Genomic DNA, 25,909 nt, shown 5'->3' with positions numbered 1-25,909 from the left:
CAGATATGCGGGATTACAAAAACAAGAAAACACAAATGAAAACAGTGTCCACTGTCCTAGAATACAGTATGCCGGTCATGTGATTCGTTTTTAAATTACACGATGAATTGGCCGTTTTTGTTTCCAAATGTTTAAAAATAGTTAGAGTTAGAAATGCTAGCAGACATGTAGGACTGTGCATCTCCAAAAATAGAATTAGCTGTTGCTGCCCTAATCCATTAAACATAAACAAAAGCATAAACTTTTGTTACTGACAATGATTTCCACAACTGTTATTGAAACAATTTAAAAGATACAGGCCTACAGCATATCTTGTGTTGTCAAGTGTTTCTCTTTCTCCTCCACCACAGTGGTAACCAAGTGATACACATGACATCTGTCCTAAGAGACATTTTATGACATTTTAAACAGTCGTTTTAACAAGACCTGTGGGTATATGAGTCCTGTGGAATGTCTTTGTGAGTCGTCATACTGGAGTCATGTCACCGCAAGAAACAGGCACACAGCCCATCCCTCAGGAGATCTCTTAAAGATATTGCTGTATTTTATGTACCATTTCCAGAAATATTTTAATCTTAATTATTTTTCAGTCAGCAAAAGATGAGTATCTAACCAAACTTCTATGGCTAACTCTCTCATAAAACATCACACTGCCTTGCACTGGGAAAATTTCTGAAGACAAGATAAAGATCTCACACAAGAGAATGAAGATCCTACCAAAAAAAGCAAAAGAATATAGAGATATTAAAGAACAGTTTGTTCTGTTTTAAATAAGCTGATAGACATTTAAACTAGATTCATCATAAAAGTAAAGGATAAAATGCATATATATTAACTACCAAATACACTGCATGAGTTGAATACTCTTCTATTGTTTGTAACCCATTCACATGCTCATATATAGCAAAATAATAGCTTGAAAGCATTCATACAGTAGGAAGCTAATTGTGAGCCAGTAGAAAGGCATTCTTGAGAATTTGGGCAAATCTTTTAGATTAAAAAAATGTCATGTATTAAAAATGTTTGGATTTCATTAGTTCGAATAGACCTTTTCATAAATAGGCTAAAACAAAATCGCTACTCTGTAGATAACATGTGTGAGAAAAACAAACAATTTTATAAACTCCGTATAACGTCAACTTCTTCAGCTATTTCATCTTATGGTGTTGACATCAAGGCTGATGAGTTGATTATGCAGAATTTTATAAACTATTATATTAATATGCTATTAAAATCATCTAAGAATCTTTGTTAAAATTGTTTACCTTTTTTACAACATTTATTTATTGTTGTGGATGGATAAAAACAGCAAATAAGTATTTATTCCTGCTTTTATATTTTAGGCACACATGACCAGACAATCACTGACTTTAGAGGAGCATAGGAGAAGGAACAGAGAATACCAAAGAAGGAAGGAAGAGAATTAACAGTCAACTCGACAGTAAAGCAAACAGAGTGGAAACCACCATGAGCCCTTTCTCACAATTAATACAAGAAATTGAAGAAGAACCTATGTCTGGTCCTGAAGGCACGTCAACAGAAATAACTGCTGATAACCTTGGATGTGGGGACTGGATAGCAGCGGTGTATGATGACCATTGGTGGGTGTGCAAAGTCCTTGCTGTGGATTCTGAACATTATGATGTGGAAGTAGAATTTTTATACCACAATAGTCCAAATGTCCATTTTCAATCAAGACATGGCAAAGAAAATGTATGTTTCTTTCCACTTGGTGGCATCAAAAATGACAGGAAACGCAGCTCCCATCCATATAAGCAGAACAAGAGAGATTTACAAAGTTTCTCCAGATTTTATGGACTTTGAGGGGGAACATGTCAGTCATCTACTACCCAGTAAATAAAAAATAAACCACATATCATCTGACAATGAAGAAAATGTAGATGTATTCTGAAACTAAAATCTAGTTCTTGTTAAACCAAGATCTATTTGTGACGGTTTCTGTTTTGCTGGAAATTTTGGAGGGAACATGTCAGTCACCTATACCCAATAAATAAATGATAAACTTCACACTACCTGGGAAGGAAGACAATTCAGATGTATTCTGAAACTAAATGGTTTCTGTTTTAGTTATACATTTTGTTAGTTTAAGCAAATTAGTCAAGACAGTTTTTGGACACTATACTGTAAACAAGTGCCATCTTTCGGATGAGACGTAAAACCAAGGTCCTGACTCTCTGTGGTCATTAAAAATCCCAGGGTGTTTCTCGAAAAAAGTAAGGGTGTAAACCCAGTGTCCTGGCCAAATTTCCCATAACTTCTAATAATCCCCCTCTGTGAATTGGCTACATTACTTTGTTCTCCTCCCCACTCCCCCTCCGACAGCAGGCAGAGCGACGCGCCGGTTGGAGTATTCTCGGTTGCATTTAATGGCAACGTCAGCTCAAAGATTTGGTTCAAACCACCAAATGGAGACGGGCGTGCCGACAAGCAGACCCTCCTGATGCAGGATTAACGCTAGGATGAGAGAGTCAAGACAGTTTTTGATGTTCTAAGAAGTAAATAAAACAATTTTTAAAATCAATTCTCAACTCCGTCACTTACTGGTCAACTCCATTATCGAACAATCACATCTGTCAGAGGACTTTTTTCAATATTTTCTATAAAATTACATTTACCATTTACCTTATGTTTTGTTACCTTATTTTTTTAAATATGTCTACATTATCTTTCTTCAAAATCAAATCTGTATTAGAAAATAATTGTCACGGGATAATTTTTTCTCAAATAAACCTTTACAAATATTTTGATAGAATATTCGATAAAAGAAGTTTACATTGTGTTACAGTACATTTAAGGGCTTCATTGTCTTTAGAAGAAACGGTTTTAAAATACTATGCTTTTTACTGGGTCTGATGGAGTTGACAAAAAATTCAGTGGTAAACTGCAAAAAAAGGATTATAAGAAAAAATATTTCAAACAGGAGGTTGTTCCTTTATAAAGTCTTATAGCCAAGACCCTAGTCTGTCAAAACATGCAATAAAATTTTGCTTAAACCAAAAAATCTGAATTAAGAAAAAAAATCTTGTTTTGTCCAAGATCTCAAGAATGCCTGCTGTCCAATGTACAGTATATATCTGTTTGAGTCTGAACCCTTCTTTTGTTCAATTATCCCACCTCCTCTTATTTTTCAAACAAAATTCCATTTGTGTGTGATTGTTCAGATAAGATATTGCACTTGGCAGCTGATCACAAAGTTACAATTTGAGTAATGGAGTGATGTTTTCTACTGTAAATTAACTCTATCCATCCATCCATTTTCACTATGCTTTTCCTGGTGAGGAATTAACTCTAATCATTTAAAAAAACACATTTTGCAGTTCAGCACTGTTCTGTATGCAGATCAAGGAGTCGGATGTCCACGAACACATTAAAATGCAGACAGGACAGTGAAGTCAAATGACCTTTAAATTTTACAACCTCGGTTTTGATTCTCTGGCCAAAGGACCTTTACACATTTTTTACTCCCATAAATTCTTGCATCAATCCTTTACACAGTCACAGCAGTTATCTAAACCACCTGCATGCCACATCTGATAAGTATAAAACTCACTTCCATGACTATGCTTTGCTACACAGTTTTAATCAACTAGCAAATTCTTTAATCCCACATATCAAACGTACAGTACCTTCCTGTTAACAGTGCAATTTAAGACTGGAGCAAATCCTGAATTTAAAAGGGAAAGCAATTACAATGAAAACAACTACAAACATACAATCAGCTGAGTTCCAGAACATCAAAGCAGAAAATATCATCACTGTCCACCTCTTCCCTGCCTAAAGCAATCCACACTATTCTAATTCCACTCTTGATACTGCTAAGTAGCAAAAGCACAGCAGGCTCTACTAACCTTTAATTAAGAGGCCTACAGTTGCTCTCCTCTGAAAAGAACCTGTTTGAAAACCACAAGATAAGATGCTGGGAAAAAAGTACAAAATATTAAGAGAAAAACTTACACAAATCTTAAGTTTTAAGATTTAAGATACAAATTCTGAGTTAGACTAAACAATTACCTTTTTTTTGAGGAAAATGGAGCTCATGCTGTTTTAATTACTTTACTTAAGACACTGAATATCTAAGATATTTCTAAGTAACATTTCAACATCAAATACTGAAAGGGAATGATGGAACTTTTATCCTAGTTCTGACCATTATACAGTAGATCTGAACAATAGAATATAGTATTATTTACTTTTATTTAATAAAATAATACTTGCACTTCGGTTTACTGCTCCAGTAGTCAGAGTGACATGTACTACTAAACAAGCAGACAGTGTCAGACTCAAGGTTATAGGTCTCAGGCCTGATAGGTCATAGAGTATCATATTTCAATTGTATTGTACAATATGTTCATGTTGCTCACTAAAAAACATATCACATTTCCTTTATAAACATACTAAAAAATCTGAAAACATCTTTTTGAGCAGTGATTCTCAAACACTAACACAAGAGGTCCCTGGGAAACATTATTAAATCCTTTCTCCGTTATCAGTGAATTATTTCATCAGGAGTGAGTAGCTCTGGAAGGTAGGAAATGCAGACCCATGCAGGACTTTATACATGTTATAGTTGCTGCCTTAAAATCTGCCCAAACTCTCACAAGCAACTAATGCACTATAAATGATGTAATCCAAATAATTGTTAGCAACCTGGCAAAAACAAGAGTTTATTATAAATTAATTACAATACCAGTACAAAATAATTATGGTTAATATAATGCAATATTAAGTAATTCCAGTAGTCAAAGATGGGGAACTTGTAAAAGCATGAAACTACAGTACATCTAGCAGTCCTTTTTATCCAGGAGGCTTTGAATTTGGTTTTGTTCCTCAATTGATAAAAAGCAGCTCTAATCACAGATGCAGGTAAAATACTGTAAATGTTCAGAGTCCAAAGTGACACCCATGAGGACAAGAAGGATAAAAGTTTACAATAGCACAGGGGTCCTAAGTGATAGTAATGGTTTTAATACTAGGAGGGTAAGATTAAGAATCTGAGTACAAGACAAAATAATTTGTTGTCTGTGAGTTCCCATATACGAGGCTCACAGGAAAATAAAATTATATTTTTAAAATAACTGTATTCGCAATCCATTTAATAACACATTTCTGGACTATATTTTCAGAAAAACTTTAATAAAACATTCATTTTTAAATTACCAGGAGCCTGCATTCAGGGAAATGTGTGCATTTGGACTGAGAATTTGTTAATATTTGGAAAACAAAGAGTACATATAAATACATTATGATTGTGAATGATTAGTGGAGTACCACAGGTATTAGCTTATATCAGTAATCTAGATTCTGGCATAGTTAGTAAACTAGTCAAGTTGACCAAATACCAAATGATGACAAATTATCACAATCAGACAAAGCTATAGAGCTGAAAATTAAAATTTAAAAAATGGATAACATTCTAGGTCAAACAACTGGAAGATGATAATAATAACAATTGCTTCCACTTATATAGAGCTTTTCTGGACACTCAACTCAAATCACTTTACAGGTAATGGGGACTCCCCTCCACCATCACCAATGTGCAGCATCCACCTGGACGATGTGATGGAAGCCATAGTGTGACAGAACACTCACCTCAAACCAGCTATTAGTGGGCAGGAGAACAAAGTAATGAAGCCAATTCATAGATAGGGATTTTTAGGAGGTCGTGACTGGTTAAGGGCCCATGGAAAATGTGGCATTTACGCTGGGGTTACACCCCTCATCTTTTCGAGAAATGCCCTGGGATTTTTTTAAATGAGCAGAGAGTCAAGACCTCAGTTTCATGTCTCATACGAAGAATGGCATTTTTTTATAGTATAGAGTCCTAGGGCATTAGGACCCACACATAGACCGCAGGGTGAGAGACCCCTGCTGGCCCCATGATGTTTAACGTAGACCCGTGTGAAAACAAGACATAAGTACAAAATGGGAAACATTGAGCCAGAAGAGGCTATATAGTCAAATGTGTAGGATGTAAAAAAAGGGATGTTATATTTGTTATGTACAACGCACTAGTAAGAGCTAGAATATTGGTTAGAAATGTTGTCACCAAGTTAAGAAATAAATATTACCACTCTGGAATCAATCAGAAGAAGAGCAACCAGACATACCTGGAGTCTTTTACTGACAGGCTGAAAGAACTGCCTTTTTAGTGTAGAATAGAGAAGATTAAGAGGTGATGTGATAAAGTAAGTATTCATAATACTCAAAGGCATTGATAAAATCAAAGCAGTGGACTTCTTCAGAATAAACAGTAAAATGAAAACCAGAAGGCACAAACTTATTTTAGTGAGAATAGGAGGCATTTTTTCATCCAGAAGGTTCTGGAAGTATGGAAAAGGCTACAGATAAATGACTGCTTCTCATTTGTAACCTTTCTTATGTTCCTATGACTTCAATAGTAAAGTTCTGCAGCATTATATTGAACATGTTTAAAAGTGCATTTGTTTTTGTGCATTTTTTTCTTGTGATAATCTGATTAAGTTCTAGGTAAAAAAAAAACAATTTCCCAAATATCACAAAGCTGAAAACAGAGCCCAAAACGTACAACTCTCTAATATCACACCTAATAAGTGTCTTTGCTTAGCCCATCAGAGTCCAGGACATTAGATTTGATACAATAAGTATTCTGAATTTCTTTATCTTTTGTGGTTAGTGTATTTTAAGTGATTTTTTAAAATTATTTTTGAGATATGCAGATGATACATTTAATAACATTATGATATCATAATTACAGCTGGTAATATTGTTTCTAGCTAAGATAAAAAAAGATAAGATACATTTTTTAATGGTGTTCTCCAAAAAACACCATAAATGGTGCTCCACAACCTAAAACGTTTGAGAACCACAGATACAGATCATCTTTTCTCATAAACATTTTCAGTTAACAGTACTGCTATTATTGTGGTAGGGTATTCTTACAAGTTGTTAAGATGTGTGCTAATTGGAGCTCTGTTTTATTCACTGCTTACTGCAGCTCCATGTTCTTATCACAGCTCATTACGATGAGCTTGTTTCATTTGTCAACTGCTTACTCCTTCAGATATTTGTATACATTTCCAAGGATTAGTAAATATGCTTAAGCAGTAGCAAGGATTTAAAGCAAAGGGGTATACTGTAGGATACAAAAAACGAATCTTATTTAATATTATATTTTTAAGTCCACTATATGTCAAATTTTAATGACATACTGTATAATAACAATTATATAAAACAATGATGTACTATTCTCTGTAATTGTTATCTAAGGCTTGCTGTAAATGGTTATGATCGGGGCATGTCCATGAGTGAAAGACCTTGCAATAAGAACTCAAGTGAGTATCTCTTCTAATTGACTGATCTAAGCTTTGAGCTCTATGAAAAAGAGGATCTGTGAGCATCACAGAGTAATTGCCCTGTCCCGACAAAAGAATCTCCTGTGAGATTGCAGATGGCAGCTGTCCTGAATATTACTCAGAAATGTCTGGCAAACCAGGCACTCAAGGTCCTGTTTCCTGTCAGCCCCTGCTCTGCCCCCAGCTCCACAGGCTGCCAGTAAATACCCAGATCAGCCACTAATGCACTTCATGTGAAACAACATTTCAGGGCCCTGGAGACTCATTTCTCTTCAGATCTTCAGTGGGAGGCTTCCCTGTCACTAAAGAGTCTGGCACATCTCATGTGTCACATCAGGCTCTTTTAAGAAACTCCTACCCCTTAAAAGGTAAAGCAAAATGTTTTTGTTCTCCTATTCAGCATACCCTTTCTGCTTTTCTCAGTCTTTTAGCTGCCTTCACTTCCCCCAGTTTGAAACTAATTCAGTTCAATCAGGTAAGCACCTGATTCCTGTGCCCAAAGAGGTGAACAAACCACAGCCAGCCTATTTTTTCCCCTCACTAAAGTTAATCAAGCATTGCTGCTTGTGGGAACTTAGCCAGTGTTTTCATCACAAGTGTTGTTTTATGTCTGCTGCCACTGAAACCATGAAGCATAATTCAGACACAATGGTAAAGATGGGAGGGTTTTCCAACAATTATGAATAATGGAAGTGTCAATTAAGAAATCATTATTTGGCACTGATTGTGGCATGTTCAGTATGCTGTTGTGTTGTGTTTATTTTATTATTAATGAATTCCATTAATCCAGTTTATGGCAGGTTTGCATGGGAATTTCAAAGCAAAAATTTTCAACCATGCTTTTTACTCCCATAAATTCTTGCATCAATCAAGATGGTCACCAGCCTGCCATTATGTTCTGTTTATTGAAAACTACTACTGTTGAAAATGTAAAGCCACTATACTGTACTAAAATGTCACAAAACTGTTTATATATAAGAAATAGTATAGAAAAAATATCTTTGTTCCTTTTTCATAAAAGCAACAAACCTTTTTTTTTTACTTTTCAAAAGTTAAAAAAGTTACCTATGTTTTTTTCCTGACTGATACAATAGTTTTTCTCATTTCCTTTCACATAAAGAATATATTTATTAGAGTTGTGAGGTTATACTGTATGTAAAAAACATTAACACCAACATCGCAAAGAGGGTATATACAGTACTGGGCTGGGCAAACTTTTTTAACTTTACCTGGTGTTCTTCATGAATTCTTCATAATTCCTAAATTGATCAGTTAATGTCTAACTCTGGGAGACTTGTGAATCCCCTATTAAAAGAGAGCACTCCCGTACATGAAAATGTTTCCCATGATGTTCTTCTGTGATATTTCAAAAGGTCATGAAAACATTGGCTTACAACAAGGACCAAAGACTTGAAGTATTGTATTAGCATATTGTTGAAAATCAGTGAACACTTCTCAATTTCTTAGTGACAAAGTAAATGTATTCTCTTTATTCCCTTATTTTTATTTACAACCTTGAGAAATCCAAACTATACTGATAAAATAATGCATCAGGGTTTTCATCTAATGTTATCTTACTACACCAATAAATTATAACAACATATACTGTATACAGTGTGTGGGCAGCAAAGGAGAGCACGTTTCTGGAGTCTCAACTAATAGGTTAAGGTTTCTAATCACAGCTGCAGATGTTTTACCCAGATTGCCCCATTTCCCCCTGCTGTATAAATGGGAGTCAGCATTGCCAGGGGTGACTCCTGTGGTGAAAAGGCATCCCATCCAAAGGAGACTCACATGCTGATTTGTCCACTTAACACCATGGAAAGAAGCTCAGAGCTTCCTATATTGTACACTTTTCCTCAAAAAAGTAGTGGAACAAAATTTGATATTTTTACAAAATTGTATTGGTGATCATAAGTGTAATATAAATAAAAGTGCAATATTCATTTACGTACCGTGTGCTCAACCTAATGATTTCAAGTGGTCATGGGTATTATGACCGATTCACATTAAGTCAGTTTCAGAGTTTATAACTATTTCATTGCATATCCCTGTAAGTTAATAATTGTATGAAGTCTGTGATCCACTTACTGTAACTCACCAAATACTTTGTGTAATAATGTGAGATTCCCAAGCCCTTTAATGTAGTCATCTTTAACTTTCCTTTATTCTTAGTGTGTTAAAACTTTGATTTTTTTCTTCCCAATGTACAATTCAAACCCAGTTGGATTTAAAACTTGGCCAGAGCGGCCATTTTCCACTTCATTCTCCTGATGAACTCCTTGGGTGAATTTGCTGTATGTTTTGCATCTTAGTCATGCATGGAGAAGCATTAACCAATACATATGGAAACATTTTCATCTATAAAACAGAAAACATTTTTCTGTGAACTCCAAAATGTATTTTGCTGCTGCCATCATTAGTTACAGTACATCATCAACAGAGATGAGTGAACCAGTTTCAGAGTTGCCAATCCAAGCCTAGACTATGCATTACCTCTACCAAGCTTCACAAATGAGGTGGTGTTCTTTGGAGCAGCTCCTTTCTTCCACAATACTTTAACCTTTTCCTCTCTTATCATGGTCTTATCTGTCCATAACATTTTGATCCAAAGCTCTCCTGGCCCATCTTTGTACAGTACTTCTAATTAAACTCTGAAGAATAGTGGATGTATAAAATCTTATGTGTTTTTTACTTACACTGCACAAACAAAAATGTTTTTTTAAAGTTTTTCCTAAGATCTAGGTCAATTTTGTTAATGTAAGTTCTAGCTTAAATGGCTCTTCTCTACACATAAAAACTAAATGAATGAGTAAATGAATAAAAATAAAAGACAAACATAAAAGTATACATACAGTATAAACAAATAAACAAGCAAGCAGGCACTATTGGCCTGAGTTTGTAAAACCACATTAAACAGTAGTTAAACAGTAGACAAAAGTTTGGATTTTAACCAGTGATTTGTGGGTTTACTTGAGAACATTTCATGGTAAATAACAGATTTAACTCAAAGGCTTTTTATGTGTGCATGAAGTAAAAAAACTGTTTCATTGTGAAGGTTCTCTCGTGCAATACCTAAACAGTACACTGTGTTACTGTGTATGCATTAGCCCTTCAAAAACCATGGTAACAGAGACTGAAGGAAGTAAAAGGTTTTGTTCCTATGGCAACAATCATACAGACTATCTTCAATCAAGAAGACTCTGGAGGGGGATGAGAAGATTTTTTACTCCTATTTTATAAATTACTGGTTGGCTTGGCACACAAAACTCACAATTTCAGAGGTCTTCTAAAGAATATACGACTTTTTCTCAGCTGCACTTTTTTATGTTATGCAAATATTCTGCTTATACACATTGAATTGGATTATGACATTCTAACATTTGCATGTAGAACATCACATAGTACAGAGTAGCAATGACATTAAAAAAGATATTTATTTTCCCAAACCCATGCATCCTAAAATAACAAAGTAAATAAAATGTAAATAATCTCCTCTAATTGCACTCCCTGGTGTATTCTTTAGAGTAGTAGTCTTTCCCAAGCACAGCCCTAAAAACACTCTAGACCCACTGTACTCATAAATATATTCACTTTTAAGAGCACTATACAAGCAAAACCAATATGATGAATTTCATAGGATAAATATGGAGAGTAAATATTAATGATGTGTGATTTTTTTAACCACTACAGACTCACGTTGCTCTGTATGTAAAACAGAAGTCGATTAGAAAAAACGATTAGTTCTGTCATAAAGTTTTTATTTATTTAACTTGATGTGGCTTCAGGCTTTTGTTCCAGCTGTGGTCCTAATTTCTTAATTAAAATATTTACATAGGCCTAGACCTTTTTAATGGTTTGCAGACCTAAACACATTGGAGACTTCAAACTAAAAAATGTATGTACATTAAGTAACTGAGAGCTCAGCCAGAATATGACAAATAAGATGCAGAACAAGTATAGACTCTCAAAGAGTGGATTTGGTAATACCATACTGTATACACAATTATTCGTATTGTTTTCTTGTTCTGCAGTTCATGTGTTGTGTTATGTCAAAGTTTATGTTCATCACTGGACCCCCAAATGTTCACAGGGAGTGTGTAGGGCCTGTTAATTAGTGTCTCACTAAGATCAACAGTCGCCAATAGAGAATGGAGAATCTTAGTTTAATACAGATATACTGATGCACTTCACTTCTTCTTTGCCATAACAGAGAAGACATTTTCTTCAAATTTCCAATTTTTACTTTTATTTTCATACATGGTGCACATTCTGCATTGTGCTGTTTGAAAATGAGACAGACATATCTGGAATTGTTTTAAAGATAAAAACTGCTCGGTAAATGGTCAGCATTTAACAATGAAATGAAAAATATGTATGATGTGAATGGAATGTAGGTTTAGAAAAGTGCTGAAGTCTTGAAAGCCAGAAAATGTGTAGGTTTTATTTATTGCCCGGACTTATCTTATTTTCATAAAGAGAGCGCTGACTTCTTGGTTCTCCAAATACAATACTGAACAAGAACACCTCAAATCATAAAACAGTGTTAAGCTTATTCTTTCTTTACTGTGCATTTAAAAGGGCAAAGTGCAGCAGATTTCCACTACATACTTAATGGGGATGTGCTATTTTAGTTACAGAAATTCCTTTCTGTTGGCTGTCTTTTCCCAGATTCAGCCAACATGCTATAAGCCAGAGGTTCCCAATTCCAGTTTTAGGCTTCCAGAATGTGATAGTATTTTTTTATAGTATGTCTCCTTAAGTTCTAAACACCTATTCATCTGTTAGAAGTTTTATATTGATCCATTTAAGGTTGAACTATAATGATTTATCCATCCCCCTCAGCTGTTGACAACTTAAAAAGAAGTGGTAAACCTGCTGAATTCCAGACCCAAATGTCTCGATCTAAGAAGCTCTGCTACCCATTAAACACTACTTCAACATATGATACTTAATAAGAGATCACTTTATTAGGCCTATACAATTTCTTGCATTAGGAATTTGTCTTTTCACATACCCCAGCTTGCTCTCCAACTTTTAGCCCTGTTTGAACTGGTCAATATTAATACACGACTATCAGGAGAATATTGGTCCGTCCAATGAACAACAAGGAGATTGCTTTTTTAAAGGCACCACTAAATATCAGCCTTGCTAAGCATTTTAATTTGCCCCCTCCTCCCAAGCCTCTAACTGCTTTCTTGGCTCTGTTAAACAAGGCAGAGTGAGAAGATACCCTTTCCCTGGTATTGTTGCTGGCAAAGATTGCTGAGAGGAAAGAGCACCTCAAACAACACCAACTTGGATGAAGCCTAAAACTGCAGCTAGAAAATAAAATAAAAAACCTTTCCTACATGCAGTCTATTTGATCACATGACTCTGGGAAAAAAAAGGTTAGCCATCAAGAATATGACACTAACATAAAGATAAATGACTCTCAGTTAATACACACTCAACATCTCTAACAGCTTATAAAAATACACTCCATTTAGGAATCCTGTGTAAACAATGGTCTCAGGAGTTGTCTTAATTTGGTTGCAATATAAAATGTCAAGACAGGATTAGAAAAACAAATTAAAAACTAGAACTCCAGATCAACTACATCTCATCTTAAATATTTAATATTTCAGTGGAATAAGCTACATAAATTATTTAAAGTTATCTAAAAGAGGAACTCAATGCAGACAAAACTTGGCCGGGAAAAGAAGTCATAGCTATTGCTTGTATCACGAAAACAATCAACACGCTGACTCAACAGTGGAGCGTGCAGGCCAGCTGAACCTTTGCCACCAAAAGTTCTGCCAGAGAGGCAGAGTGGGCTGTTAGATGAAAATGCTGATCAAGGGGGGCTTGAAAATGTTCTTCACCAAGTGGGTGAATGCAGCCTACAGCATCCTATACAAAACCCTAGCCACTACAGTAATCATGAACTTTAAAACAACTGCAGTATTTGTCAAAAGACACAGGTTAATATTTCTGCTGTCCATCAGTTACTGTAAAAGAGCCCATTCTGGCGTGTGGTCAAGCTACAGACACACTACAAATTACTACTACGTGTAATTTTGTTTATTGTGGTGTTGGCAGTTTGCCCACAGGGAGAACACAACCCCCAAAAGAGTAAGAAACTCACGGTTCTAACAGGCAGTTTAAAGCTTATACAGTACATACTGTATGGCTACAGCAGCCTCACATCCCTTCAGTAATTCTCGGGTTAAGATTTTGAAAGCTGCATTAACTCATATCCATTTTTTTCCATCATGTACTGGAAAGAAAAATGGTCAATATGTTCAACTACAGATGCTGACTAAGTGAAGTATTCAAACCTTCTTTGAAAGTTACATACAGTACAGTATACCTAAAATGTTAAGTGTATAATATTTTTCATATTTTTAAAATTAATGTCTTTTGTGCAATATACTCCCAATATGGTATAATAATCCATTACATCAGGACAGTGCCCTGAGATAATGGAACATTTTAACTTACATATATTTTGAGAGTATAAATTCCAATGTGACATCTCAATTATAACCCCATTTCAGCTTATTGGTAATAACTGGAAGACTACAAATCCTTTAAAATCCTCATGCTCACCTATAAGGCTCTGCATGGCTTGGCACCTCAGTACCTGTCTGAACTATTATCGCCCTACTCCCCACCTCGCAACCTTCACTCTTTTAATTCTATGGGTGACAGGGCCTTCTCCTGTTATAACCCCAAGCTCTGGAACTCTCTCCCAAAGGATATCAGAGAGTCACCTTTTCTAAACTCCTTCAAATCCAGACTCAAAACCCTCTTCTTCAGAAAAGCCTTTACTTAACTGGTTCCATTCTTCACCCCTCTGTTTTCCTTAGTACCACCATCCACGGTCTCCTCTGTATATTATAATTATGTTTTATCTTGTGTATTCTTCTTATTTATTGTTGTTGTCATCCTTTAAAGCGCTTTGAGAAGCCACCTTTAAAGGCGCTATATAAAATAAAGTTTATTATTATTATATTACTACAGGACCTATCTGTTAAAAAACACTGTAAGTAAACATTTATTTTTTCTCATTTTCTTCTTTCAGCTTCCTAGCTGATTTTTAGATTTTTAAGATAAATATAAATCCTTGTCTACCTTTTGGCTTTCTGTGCTACTTTACTCTGAGGATTTTTAAATCCAGATGATCAGTATGAGTACAGTCTGTGGATCCATCCTCTTAATTGCCCCTTCCCAAGCTAAACCAATTGAAGCCAAGATTTGTAGAGTACACCTCCAGTTCTGTAAGCTACAGTACTGGAGGTGTACATTTGGATCCTAAGGGAAGAAGAGCCCACTCATCTTACAACAACAGATCACGCTTCTTCCTCATCCCTCTGACAGAGACAGGAAAGGGTGGGAGACTGTACTATTGATCATCACATAAAATTGTCATGGTAATCATTTCTCTTATGCAAAAAAAAGTATGAGAACTAAATAACTTAAGAGGCGGATGTACAAAACGTTATTCTAAGGGTAAAAAGCAATTGAGAAAGTCTAGACAAAATTGTCACCTTATTGGAAATAAAGAAAAATAAAGCTCACTTGGCCATCAAATTAATTCTTATCTTGAATAATTGTTGGTTTTAATTTAAACTTTGCACAGGAAAATAAGGTAAAGACAAAAAAGCTGCATAATCAATTTAATATGATCATTTTAAAATGGTTTAGCATCCAAAAATGAAACAGTGCTGTTATATAGAGTATGTGGAGCCATAAAAGTGCAATGCTGTCATTATAAAAAAAAACATAAATTAATACACCAGTTTATGCTAACAACATTTCAACACGTAGGTCCAAATGTACTAAGATTGGACTGCTGCAGCACACACATATCGGGATTTACAGTTGTATTGTCACAGCTTGACATGTGTAGCCTAACGTCCTACTCCAGCCTATGTAATGCTCAGCAGAAACAAAAGTGTTTTGGAGTACATTGTCTCTGTCTTTCTCACCAGCATCACAGCTTGGCACTACTCGTGAAGTATAAGACAAGATAAGAGGAAAAACATCTCTGAAAATCATTTGGAAACATTTCTCTTCACCCAGCTGGTAAAAATTTAGCTGTTCTTAAGGATAAAAGAATGGTGAACAACGAGGGAACCTTGGCTATGATGTTTGTAATCATTGATCTTGAATCATACAGTATACCATATGCACATTTGCGGAATAAGCATTTCCTTAAAAATTACTTAGAACAAGCTTAGTAATTACAGGTCAAACCTGCTTTTAGGGGACAATACAGAAAACTGGCATGCAAATCAACAAAGCATTAAGCACAGCTGGTAAGTTGAAAAAGTGCAGATGGAGATACTAACAACTGTTGTTATGACAGTTTAACAACACAATTACACAAAAAAAACTATTTGTAAAGTGGTATGAAAGGCAAAAAAGTTAAAAGGACACTTAAAATGACTAAAGGAACAAAATAAACGATAAACGATACACACAAAAATGTAAAAAATACATAAACAGATTAAATTAATATAACAGCTGTCAATCAGAAAACTAAGATCATATAGCTCAATTTCAAAAACAGATGGTGAGAGCAATCTTCTCATTCAGAGACTTCCACAGCTCTGGAACCTGAACACAAATGGTTTTTAATAACTTTGGGGAAAAGAAATGAAACACATTACACTGGATACAGATAAGTAACGACTAATGGCTTTAGTGTGAGGACTCTTACTTTATCTGGAGAGTTGCTAAATTTTGTCTTCACCAGTTAATTCTCTGTGTAACTGGAGTTGTCCAGACAATGGCACTGAACCTGCCTTGTACACCCATGGAAGGGAGAGATTACAGAAAGAGATCAATTCAGAAATAATGGACAGTCAGAGGTATTTTCTCCCAGACGATGAAACCTGTCCCCATATTGGTGTTGACTAAGGAAAGATTTAGGAGAGGCAAAAGACTCACTGGGAATATGGACTGTAAATGATGCTGAATATCCATGAGTTTTTGTGTAAAAGTGTCTGGTGCAATTTAAATTTTATGCTTCGGTGCCAAATCAGTTATCCAAAATCTAGTACGGTTCTCCATCCGTTAAAACTGAAATTTTGTTCTATATAAAGCATGTACAGAATATCATACAAGTCAGAGCCAATGTTTTCCTGCAACTGTTTACCAAACTACAAAATATGTAGTGTGGTTATTTTTGTGTGCAAAAATTAAATATAAAAAGACAACTTCTGTTTACATCTGTATAAAAATTGCACTTTAAAGAGGAACATGTCTTTATTCTTAACAGAACAGAGAAATAAAGTTGGTTAAGATACTCCCAAGAGTATTTTAGCAATAGATGTCTGAAATAAAACATCTGCCCATAAACGTATTATACTACAAGTGTCTGCTCCAGTTAAACCAGTTGTTTTTTGCCCACTTGTACTGTACTCAACCATTCATGCAATATTTGCATATTTAATTCAAAATACTAATTATTTAAAAAGTCTAATAAACATCCTTGCATATTCAGCACAGGCATGGGAATTAACTTGCAGCAGCTTCACAGGAGAAATATTCCAAAATACTATTACAGTATGCCTGGAAATTCCAGGTCACAAGATAACCTCCCAAGAGAGGTACCCCATCTAGGAATGATGACTAATAAGCCAATAAAAATAACATTTATCAAAAATAAGTAGCATCTTTTCCTTTAAGATTATGCTCTCTAGAACTGAACAACAGCCACTTACCACCATGAGTAACAGGCAAATAACTGGCATGTTTTATGTATTTTTACCATATGTACTGTAGATCTTACACTTTCTGCATGAAAAGTGAATGTCTTGATAGAGACATTTATAAAACAAATCAAACAAATACCATTATTATTATTCATGACATTGTGATATATAAATATTAAATGTAAAGTTGTGTTCTATATCAAACTTATACTTGCTTTGTTCTGTTTTGCTTTTAGCCCAAGTTTTGCACATCTGTGTTTGCTGAAGCTCGTTGCACACTTCTCCTGATCACCCACGCTTGGGCCAATTTGCGAGTCACTATATCTTTCACTTTTGTGCAGAAGGGAAAGTGGCTCTTTGCCATCAGTTCTGCATCATCTATAGTCTTCAGGAAAGGCAAGTCTCTGATCTAATATCCACCTGGCAGAGCTTTAAACATTTGTTCATACTATGCAGTGGGCAGCCTCATGCTGGTGAACACTTAAGCCTGTGCTGCTGACATAAGCTAAAACTATGGCATAGTCACAGGGACAAGCTGAAGCCCTGCTGTGGTTCTGCTATACTGGCTTGCACTTCCAGCAGAAGTAAATAGTACATGCTTTTGAAAATAAATTAGGACTACACTACTACCAGCTTACTGTATAAGGTGGAGGTCAGGAAATCTTGTTCAATACAGTATTCAGTATTCCTTTGTCCTACTATTCTGTCCATCTGCAGTGTACATCTTTTATTAGAGTTATGAAATACCATGGTAAAAGCCCAGTGCAGTGTAATAAAGAAATCTGATATTACAATATTGCATTATACAAACTATGGAAAACTATAACAAAGTACCTTAGGGATAAGGCATAGTGTAAGCATAAAAATGTAGTAATAAAAATCACCATACAGATTCACCACGATAAATCTCACAAGGGTTAATACTGTTTTGAAGCTCAGCTTATTCATCTAAAACAGCTGCTCAAACACACCTGCTTTACCTTTCCTTACAGAGTACACCTCAAAAGACTTTATCACAGTGAGAATTTATTTTTATTTGAGGGAAGTCCTGACAGACTAAGCTACAGTATGTAAAGTATAACTTACATTAAAAACAGTATTCATCAGAGAAAAGCAGAGATGTCTCTTTATAATGTCATATTATAACTGCAAACAAAATGTGACTGTGAAACTGAGAGGTCATCAAATGAATTGCTACATAAATACTATGATGAACGTTATTAAATCTCTCCTCCCATCCCTTTTTCATATCATGATACACTCCGATTGTTTTTGCAGACAGTGTCAAACATAATAGCTTACTATAATTTACATTCAAATTTTCATTTTACAAAAACAGCAAAATTCAAATGCTGTTCTTCAACGCTTGGTTTCTGATTTAAAATCAAGATGAAACAGCGTACCTAGAACACAAGACATAAAAAGTCATTGTTTATGTTGTTGTATAAAATGTGTATTACTCCATATAAAATGTGTATTACTCCATACATCTATCCACTGACTGCTTCTTCAAATTCAGGGCTGTGTGGGAGCCAGAGCCAATTCCGGCAAGCAATTGGCACTAGGCAGGACATAGCCTGGATGAGATGACAGACACAAATGCAGACACGCACTCACACAAGGGCCAATTTTCTGTGTAGCCAATTAACTTACCAGGATGTTTTTGGACTGTAGGAGAAAACCAGAGTACCCAGAGGAAACCAACATGAACACCGGGAGAAGATACAAAGTCCAAAGTGATACTACCCCAGATCTGGAATTGAATCAGGGCTCCAACACTGCAATAACTGTATTATTTATCAAATCTAAACAAACAAAAACAAACCTTTTCATGTTTGCAGTTACAGTAACCGTTTGCCACACCACACATTCAAATTCCACAACAAATAAAGTACAATACAGATTATCAGGGTTGATAACGTAATTTCAGTTGTGAGGCATAGAAAATTTGAGATACAAATTCTCTGGGGTATACAAAATTTGGCAGTGAGTGGCTAAATTACAGGAGAGGAAAAAATAAAATTAGGTTACACTCCCATTCTTTAAGCAAACAGCTTCAGGCTCTCTTTAGGTCTTTGCTCTTTGGATTATTTGGGCTTCAGTCTTACTGGCACAACTTTGCAATCTTGTCACCTACAGTACTACAGGGTAAGTATTTAATTTAATGGGTGAGCAAGGTGTCTGCCCTCTGTCCAGCTGATTATTTCATAAATTCCAATGGAATCATCAGCTGTCCACTGTAGTACCAGATACAGTACAGTATGTGCTGCAAAAAATATATAGGCAAATATTTTACAGTATATAACAGTCTCTGAAAGTAAACAGATACTATATCTATTAAATTTTGCAACTGTTCATTCTCACAAAACACAGAGTACTACATCTTCAATAAAACTAGCATATTCCTCTATAATCCATTTTTGAAATCACGCATTCATTAGTTGTATCTCAATTCCTGCAGTACAGTCTTGTTTGGCAAACTGACGTTGCAATATTCAGTGTCAACACTTTCCTAAAAGTAACGCCTCCCATCTCATAAGGTGACGAAAGTAGGAACTCTGGCAACCTGAGCCTCACTGATGAAAAATGTTTTAGCGCCAATTTCACAGATGTACCAATTCTTGAGATTAACACAACAGGAAAAAAGACTGATAAAATGATAATTAAATGATAATTGCAGTATTGGTGCACTAACATTACATCAAATCTATTAACCTACTGCACAATACATTTTGTAGGACATTTCTTCACCTTAAGTATCAGAAATGTTAAGGGCTACTGGCTGAAACAGTAGAACTATTTTTTTTCTTGTCTTTAAAATTATGTGAAGTTCTTATCTTTAGGATTTTAAACACTTCTTCATGAGAGAACTGGCCTGCAATAAGGTGAGTGGTTTTAATTCACTCGCTGCAGGCACACTCACATACTGTACCTTTACCAATGCACCTTGTGTTTTTATGACGAATGATGCAGTACAAGTGAATCATGATGTACTGTACACAGCTATTTGAACTTAAAGAAGCTCCAACAGGAAACTTCAGAACTGTAGCAGTTAGTTATCATTTAGAGGACAGGTTCAGACAGTTCAGGGAGTACTCTTCATAAATAGTACATAGTAAATACTACTACTGTATGTAAATACCCCTGACATTTGTTAGGGGTTTTTCAAGCTACACAGCGCTACTCTTCTGATAGAATGCATTTCTATAGACATGAAAGCAAATGTGGGGGTACATCATGCATTATCCAGCCTATAACCAGTATGCGTGTTTCCAAACCTAAATTGTCCAAGATAATAAATACCAAGGTATAATAAAACTAAGCAGTGAAAATATACCAGGGCAATCTGGAGCTGATTTACTTTATATACTGTATAACTGCATTCTGTTTTGTCCTGTATATTACAGCATGGAGCAACTGCATTAAGATTGACGGGTATAATTAGCTGTCCTAGAAATGATAAAAAATTCACACAGCCAGGGGAGGGCTGTTTTTTCAACACACATGGCAATTTTTGCTCATTAAAATTCATTGAGACTTTTTTTTTAAATTAAAGGATTTTTCCTTTCTTCCAAGATGAAAAAATCTGGGCCATTAAACAGATTTAATGACCCCATAAAAACCTAGCGGGGGGGCAAAATTAGTGACTTGGGATATTCAGACTATGACATTATTCCTCGAGAGACACAATGTTGTATCATATTATACACGTTCAAATCACTTGTAAGTTTATTTCTGTAAGACATACAGTGCGTTACAGTGTTTCACAAAGTTGGATGAAGGAGCATGTTTACTTCACTCCAGCTATGACAAAGAAGATTGCAGTCTTCCACATTTATACAAACTCAGCAAAAGAAATACACTTAAAAGCAGGTTAAAGAGTCAAGTAATTACTGTATGTAAGCAGTCACAGTGAGTCACAGTGTCAATCACAACAAATAAGAGCATTAAGGACGTTAAGGATACAAGATTAATATTATGTGGCTATAAGTAAATAGTATTGATATTTGTGTAAATTACATACAATGTCTTAATACTTCACCATTATATTTCTGTTGTCCACTATCCTGACATCTACATTACATCAAACTGGGTTCCCAAGTGTAATTCAAACCCATTGTACAGTAGACAGAAAAGATTTATTTCCAATAATATAATTTTGGTAGTTCAAGCAAATTCTATAATAAGCTTCATGAAGCTGCTCCCTCCAACAAGCAGCACTGAAAGCAATGAAAGGCATTATAGTTGTTAGTGCTCTGTTTGTGCAGTTGAAATAGCATTTGTGCTCCTTTCGTTCCCAAGATATAACACCTTTGTTTTTTTATGTCACTCAGCCACCCTGCATCTCATTTGTCAGTGCTCTGTTTTTGTCTGTTCATGCCATAGAAAGTAGCATCCAAGTAAATGGGTGGAGAACATGCAAACTCCACATAGATACCACCCCAGGAATTGATACAAGGGCAGCTCCATGAAGTAGCAAGGGAAAGTCTGTAGTGGTCCTGAGGAATGGGTGTTTCATGTCCAGTGTCATGTGATTAACAAAAAATAAAGCATTTTATCTTATAGCATGGATGCTATTTTAAACCTTTACAAACCTGCACTAATGGGGCACTAACAAATGAGTCCGGTTCAGTTCTATTGTGATGTTGTAGGAGTGCTGTGTGTAGTCACACCCCAAAAAATAAGGTGCTACTGTATACCGTGAGGTTGAAAGCAGCTCTGAAGCTATTTTCAATGGCACAAACTGGCACTAATGGATTACTAATGAATACAGTGGGTTTCATGGTTTGTGCAATTTGTATGGGACCAACTTCATGGAGGCTGCTGTAAGACTAAACATTTATCTACATTCCAGTAAACTTGAGAAATATTGCTATTTCAATTCAATTCAAAATACTTTATTCATTCCCGGGAGGGTTATTTGCCCTCCGGGGGAAAAGCTCTTTATTTTTTTAACACACTGAAAAGATCACACACATCTGCATGGCCCAAACTTTTGTCAAGATCATGACAAGTGAGGAAAAGGCAATTAATGCTGTAAATAATACAAACTACAGAACATGTTTTTTTCTTCCACTTCAATATGTACAGTGAAAACAGTTTTATCAGGCCAAAATTCAACCCAAGATCCAAGAGCCATTGTATGAGGCACCATCCCTAACCACCATACCCTCCAGCATTACAATATTATACAGTAATTACAGTATACAATGTGCATTACACATATAAAGTATCTGCCTTTCACTGTAAAAGTGGTGTTTATATTGTAATTTTTCACTGACAAAATGTTATTTCATCAGTACTTTGCGAAAAATTAAATTGAGCATGCCAGATTTTTCAAGCACTACTGTACATACACATTAGAGACCAATATCAATTTATAGATGTCCTAAGAAACAAAACACACTATACTACCAAATAAGGCAGCTCTTGTTTTTTACATTAAATTGGAAATCACCAATTTTTCATCCATTTTGGAACAATTTATTGTTTACAACTTGGCTCATGGATTCAACTGAAGGAAATGGATATTGAAGGAAAAGAACAAGCACATTTAGACAGTGTGTCCCTTATTGTTGATTGTAAGCCTGTAAGCACCCATTAAGTCACACCGATGATGTCCAGGCCATGGAGCTCCACCTGCATTCTGAGTAAGTGCCTTTATGGGTCGATTAAGATTTAGGCCATTTAGGAGTCCCATATTTATTCATTAATTTTTCAATGCCTGTTTGCGGTTAACCGAGCAGACCACTTAAAAACTTGTTTTGCTCTTGTTCCAACATCTGACAAAATCATACTCTATGTTGCGGAGTTGACAGTCTAATCCTTTTAAGTTTATAATCAGTATTATCAGTATATCAGATTATCAGCAGTCTACTTTCCTTTTACAAAATGACTTAATGTTCTCTTAAAAAGGAATTTGTAAAATCTAAAAATATTCTAGAGCAATATCTGAATTCCTTTTGGCTACTAAAATCCAAGAAGAATTCTCGTCAAGATACACAAATACTAGTAAACGTGCTTCGAATTGGTTAGTTATTTGGTAGTTTCAAGGGTTTTACCATTTTAACAGTGTTTTGTTTTTTTTTTCCTTGTGCAGTTTGGAATCACCAAGTGTTTCTTCTCATCCTGGCTCAGGGTAACAACTGCTGTAATGCTCGGGAAAAATGGTCAGCTAGAACCTGATTAATATTGGGTTCCCCATTTTAGACAGGTTCTTTCAACCACTGTCTGGTGGTCATTTTCTCATTTGTGCTTCAACAGTGGAAAAAGTACATGTTAAGAGCCATATTTCTGTATATGAATGTCGTAACATGCTTTACTTATACGAATTAAGCATTTTGCCAAGGTGTCAAACACCAATATCTAAACTGGCTAAATGCTGTTTTCCATTCCTGGAGCAAAAACAAAACTAAATATCCTTTAAGATTTATTAAAGATTGGACAAAGAAGTTAAATTATATTCACAAAATTTAATAGATGCCTGCAACTATTCCTTTCTACTCTGTGTAAAATAACCTTGAGCTATGTAGTGGTTGAAAAGAACAACTTTAAACTGTACATTTAATGTAAGACATCTTACCACCGAGACTTGTCATTTACAGTAATACAGTAAGTGTTATCAATAGGTTCATACACGTATACTATGATGATGTATGTAATACAGCCATTATTATTTATACCCAAGGTTACAAACTGCATTGAAAGTTTGTTTATTCATAGTAATACAAAGAATTAACAAAACCAATTTCAATTAGTGTCTTAGTGAAAGAAACGTGCTATTGAAACCTTATAATAATTTCTAAAACTATATGCCAATACAATTCATTGTCAAAAGTTTCCTGTTTAAGCATTGATTTATAAATTACTAAAGATTAGGGCATGTTTACTTCACTTTAGCTTTGTTTATTTTCGGGCAATAGTGCACAAACTCTTATTACTTCTTGAAACGTAAAAGAAATGGTTTGTGTGAAAGTACGAGAACTTGTTTATACTGGACATTCTTAGCTGGAACTACAGAAGTCTCAATATAGAAACACCCTCATGTGGTATAAGAAATCTTACAGGGTTCTTGAAAATTCTTCCACCTGGACATATCACATGCACCACAGGACACAGGCGTAATGCAGAACCATCACTGGTAATACTATATGCCTCTTCCTGTATATTGTGCAAGTGTTTTGCTGTATTACTGTATCTATCCCAAATGTACCATCTTGCATTCATATATAAAACATCTCTGACTGATATTAAAAACAGAGCATGTTTCTTATTTTTTACTCGTATAATTAAATAAAAGCAAACTAGTTTCAAAAGATCTCTTTATATACTACAATTAGATATGCAACTTAGATTAAGTGGATATAAGCCCCTTACTCCATCAAAACTTTAAGCAACAATTTATTAATTTGAGAAATTCAGTGCTTCATCCTAAAATATCTCCCAGAAATTTGACAATACAATAGAGCCCCAGGGGCATAAGATCATTTTATGCACATAATCACACACTTTATGACTATTTTTAAATTAGATTCTGATTTTCACAATAATGCTAAAGTTTTGTGTCACTGTTATGTTGCATGGTAAAGTACCATCCAATAAGTATGGAAGCATTTTTTCTTCATAAGAGGACAAAATGTTTTTATAATCTTCAGTGTTCATTTTGCTGCTGACACCACTAGTGATACCAGCCACAAATATAAGTGAGTCTGTTCCAGAGGCAGCCATACATACAAAAGCCATGCTTCACACATTATGTGACATACTTGTCAGTTCCTTTCTTCTTCCTCATTTTAACACATCTATCACTTTGGTAAAGGTTTATCTTAATCTCCCCTGTCCAAAACATTTTGCTTCTTAACTTGCCTGGCTCATTTTTGTATCTCCCTTTTCTGTTCTTGGTATTGATGAGGGGCTTACATCTTGTAGTGTTCCCTTTGTAATTTTTCTGTCTCAGTGATCTCTAAACTATGATACATTGATACCTTCACCCCTACAATCTGGAAGTTGTTGATGCTTATACTGACAAGCTATGGTAATTTTTCTATCACCAACTGTGGTTGTTTTTCACGGTTAACTTTTTGGAATGCCCCATTTCTGTACCAAGTTTTCATTTTCTTTCAGCATCAAAATTGCTTGCTTTTCTTTAACATAGTTCTTTTGTTTTCATTTTGTCTTTCAACTATGGACTCTTTATGAATTGCCTAACAACAAACACCTAATTAACAAGAGACTGCTAAACTGTCCAGATGCCTTCCCTACTTCATAACAGAGGTTCAACATTATCAATACCTTTCAACTGACCTATGAGGTTAAAACTGAATTGACTCATATTGGTAAATAAGATACTAAGGAGTTGGACTTATCAGTAACAATATTTTTAATTAGAAATGATAAAAAATGTATTGTGAAATCCCAGTTTGAACTTCACTGTCCCAATAATTTGGAGGGCACTGCAAGTACACTCTGAGTTTTAATTTATATGTAAACATAAAAAATGTGGAAACCACCTTTATTAAACTATATAAATGCAAAGTACACTAATTTTCTTCCAGGAAGTTTTATTCAAAAGACCAGCTTACCTGGCGGACAAAACTGTTGGAAGTGGTATCCGAAGAAGTACTTCCATCAGATCCTTTCAATCTCCCTTTTCTCCGTGCACCTTTGCCATGGGGCTTAAAAACATAAAAAAAGAAAGCGGTTCAATCTACAGAAATCATAAAAGCCATTCCTATGGTGGTAGTATGCTGTTATTTCATCATTTTAAATTCCCTTCCTGTTAAGATGAGCTACCATCTTTTATTTTGCATAATTTGTATTTAAAATACCATTGTATCATGGTGACGCAATGGT

The 25,909-nt window shown here is 35.2% G+C and overlaps 1 protein-coding gene across 2 annotated transcripts in view; it reads right to left on the bottom strand.

Moving 5' to 3' along the window:
• Nucleotides 1-25,909, bottom strand: part of LOC102690009 (voltage-dependent L-type calcium channel subunit beta-2) — a 157,354-nt gene that overhangs the window by 127,309 nt on the left and 4,136 nt on the right. For both annotated transcript variants that reach the window (XM_015354500.2, XM_015354505.2), the window contains exon 2: nt 25,639-25,731. In XM_015354500.2, coding sequence (XP_015209986.2) covers nt 25,639-25,731 — 93 coding nt within the window. The remainder of the gene's footprint in view (nt 1-25,638; nt 25,732-25,909) is intronic.

The sequence above is a fragment of the Lepisosteus oculatus genome, chromosome 6 (genome assembly GCF_040954835.1).
Source record: "Lepisosteus oculatus isolate fLepOcu1 chromosome 6, fLepOcu1.hap2, whole genome shotgun sequence".
Classification (NCBI taxonomy): Eukaryota; Metazoa; Chordata; class Actinopteri; order Semionotiformes; family Lepisosteidae; genus Lepisosteus; species Lepisosteus oculatus.
Note: the sequence above shows the minus strand (reverse complement) of the source record. Positions and strands in the feature narration are given on the sequence as shown.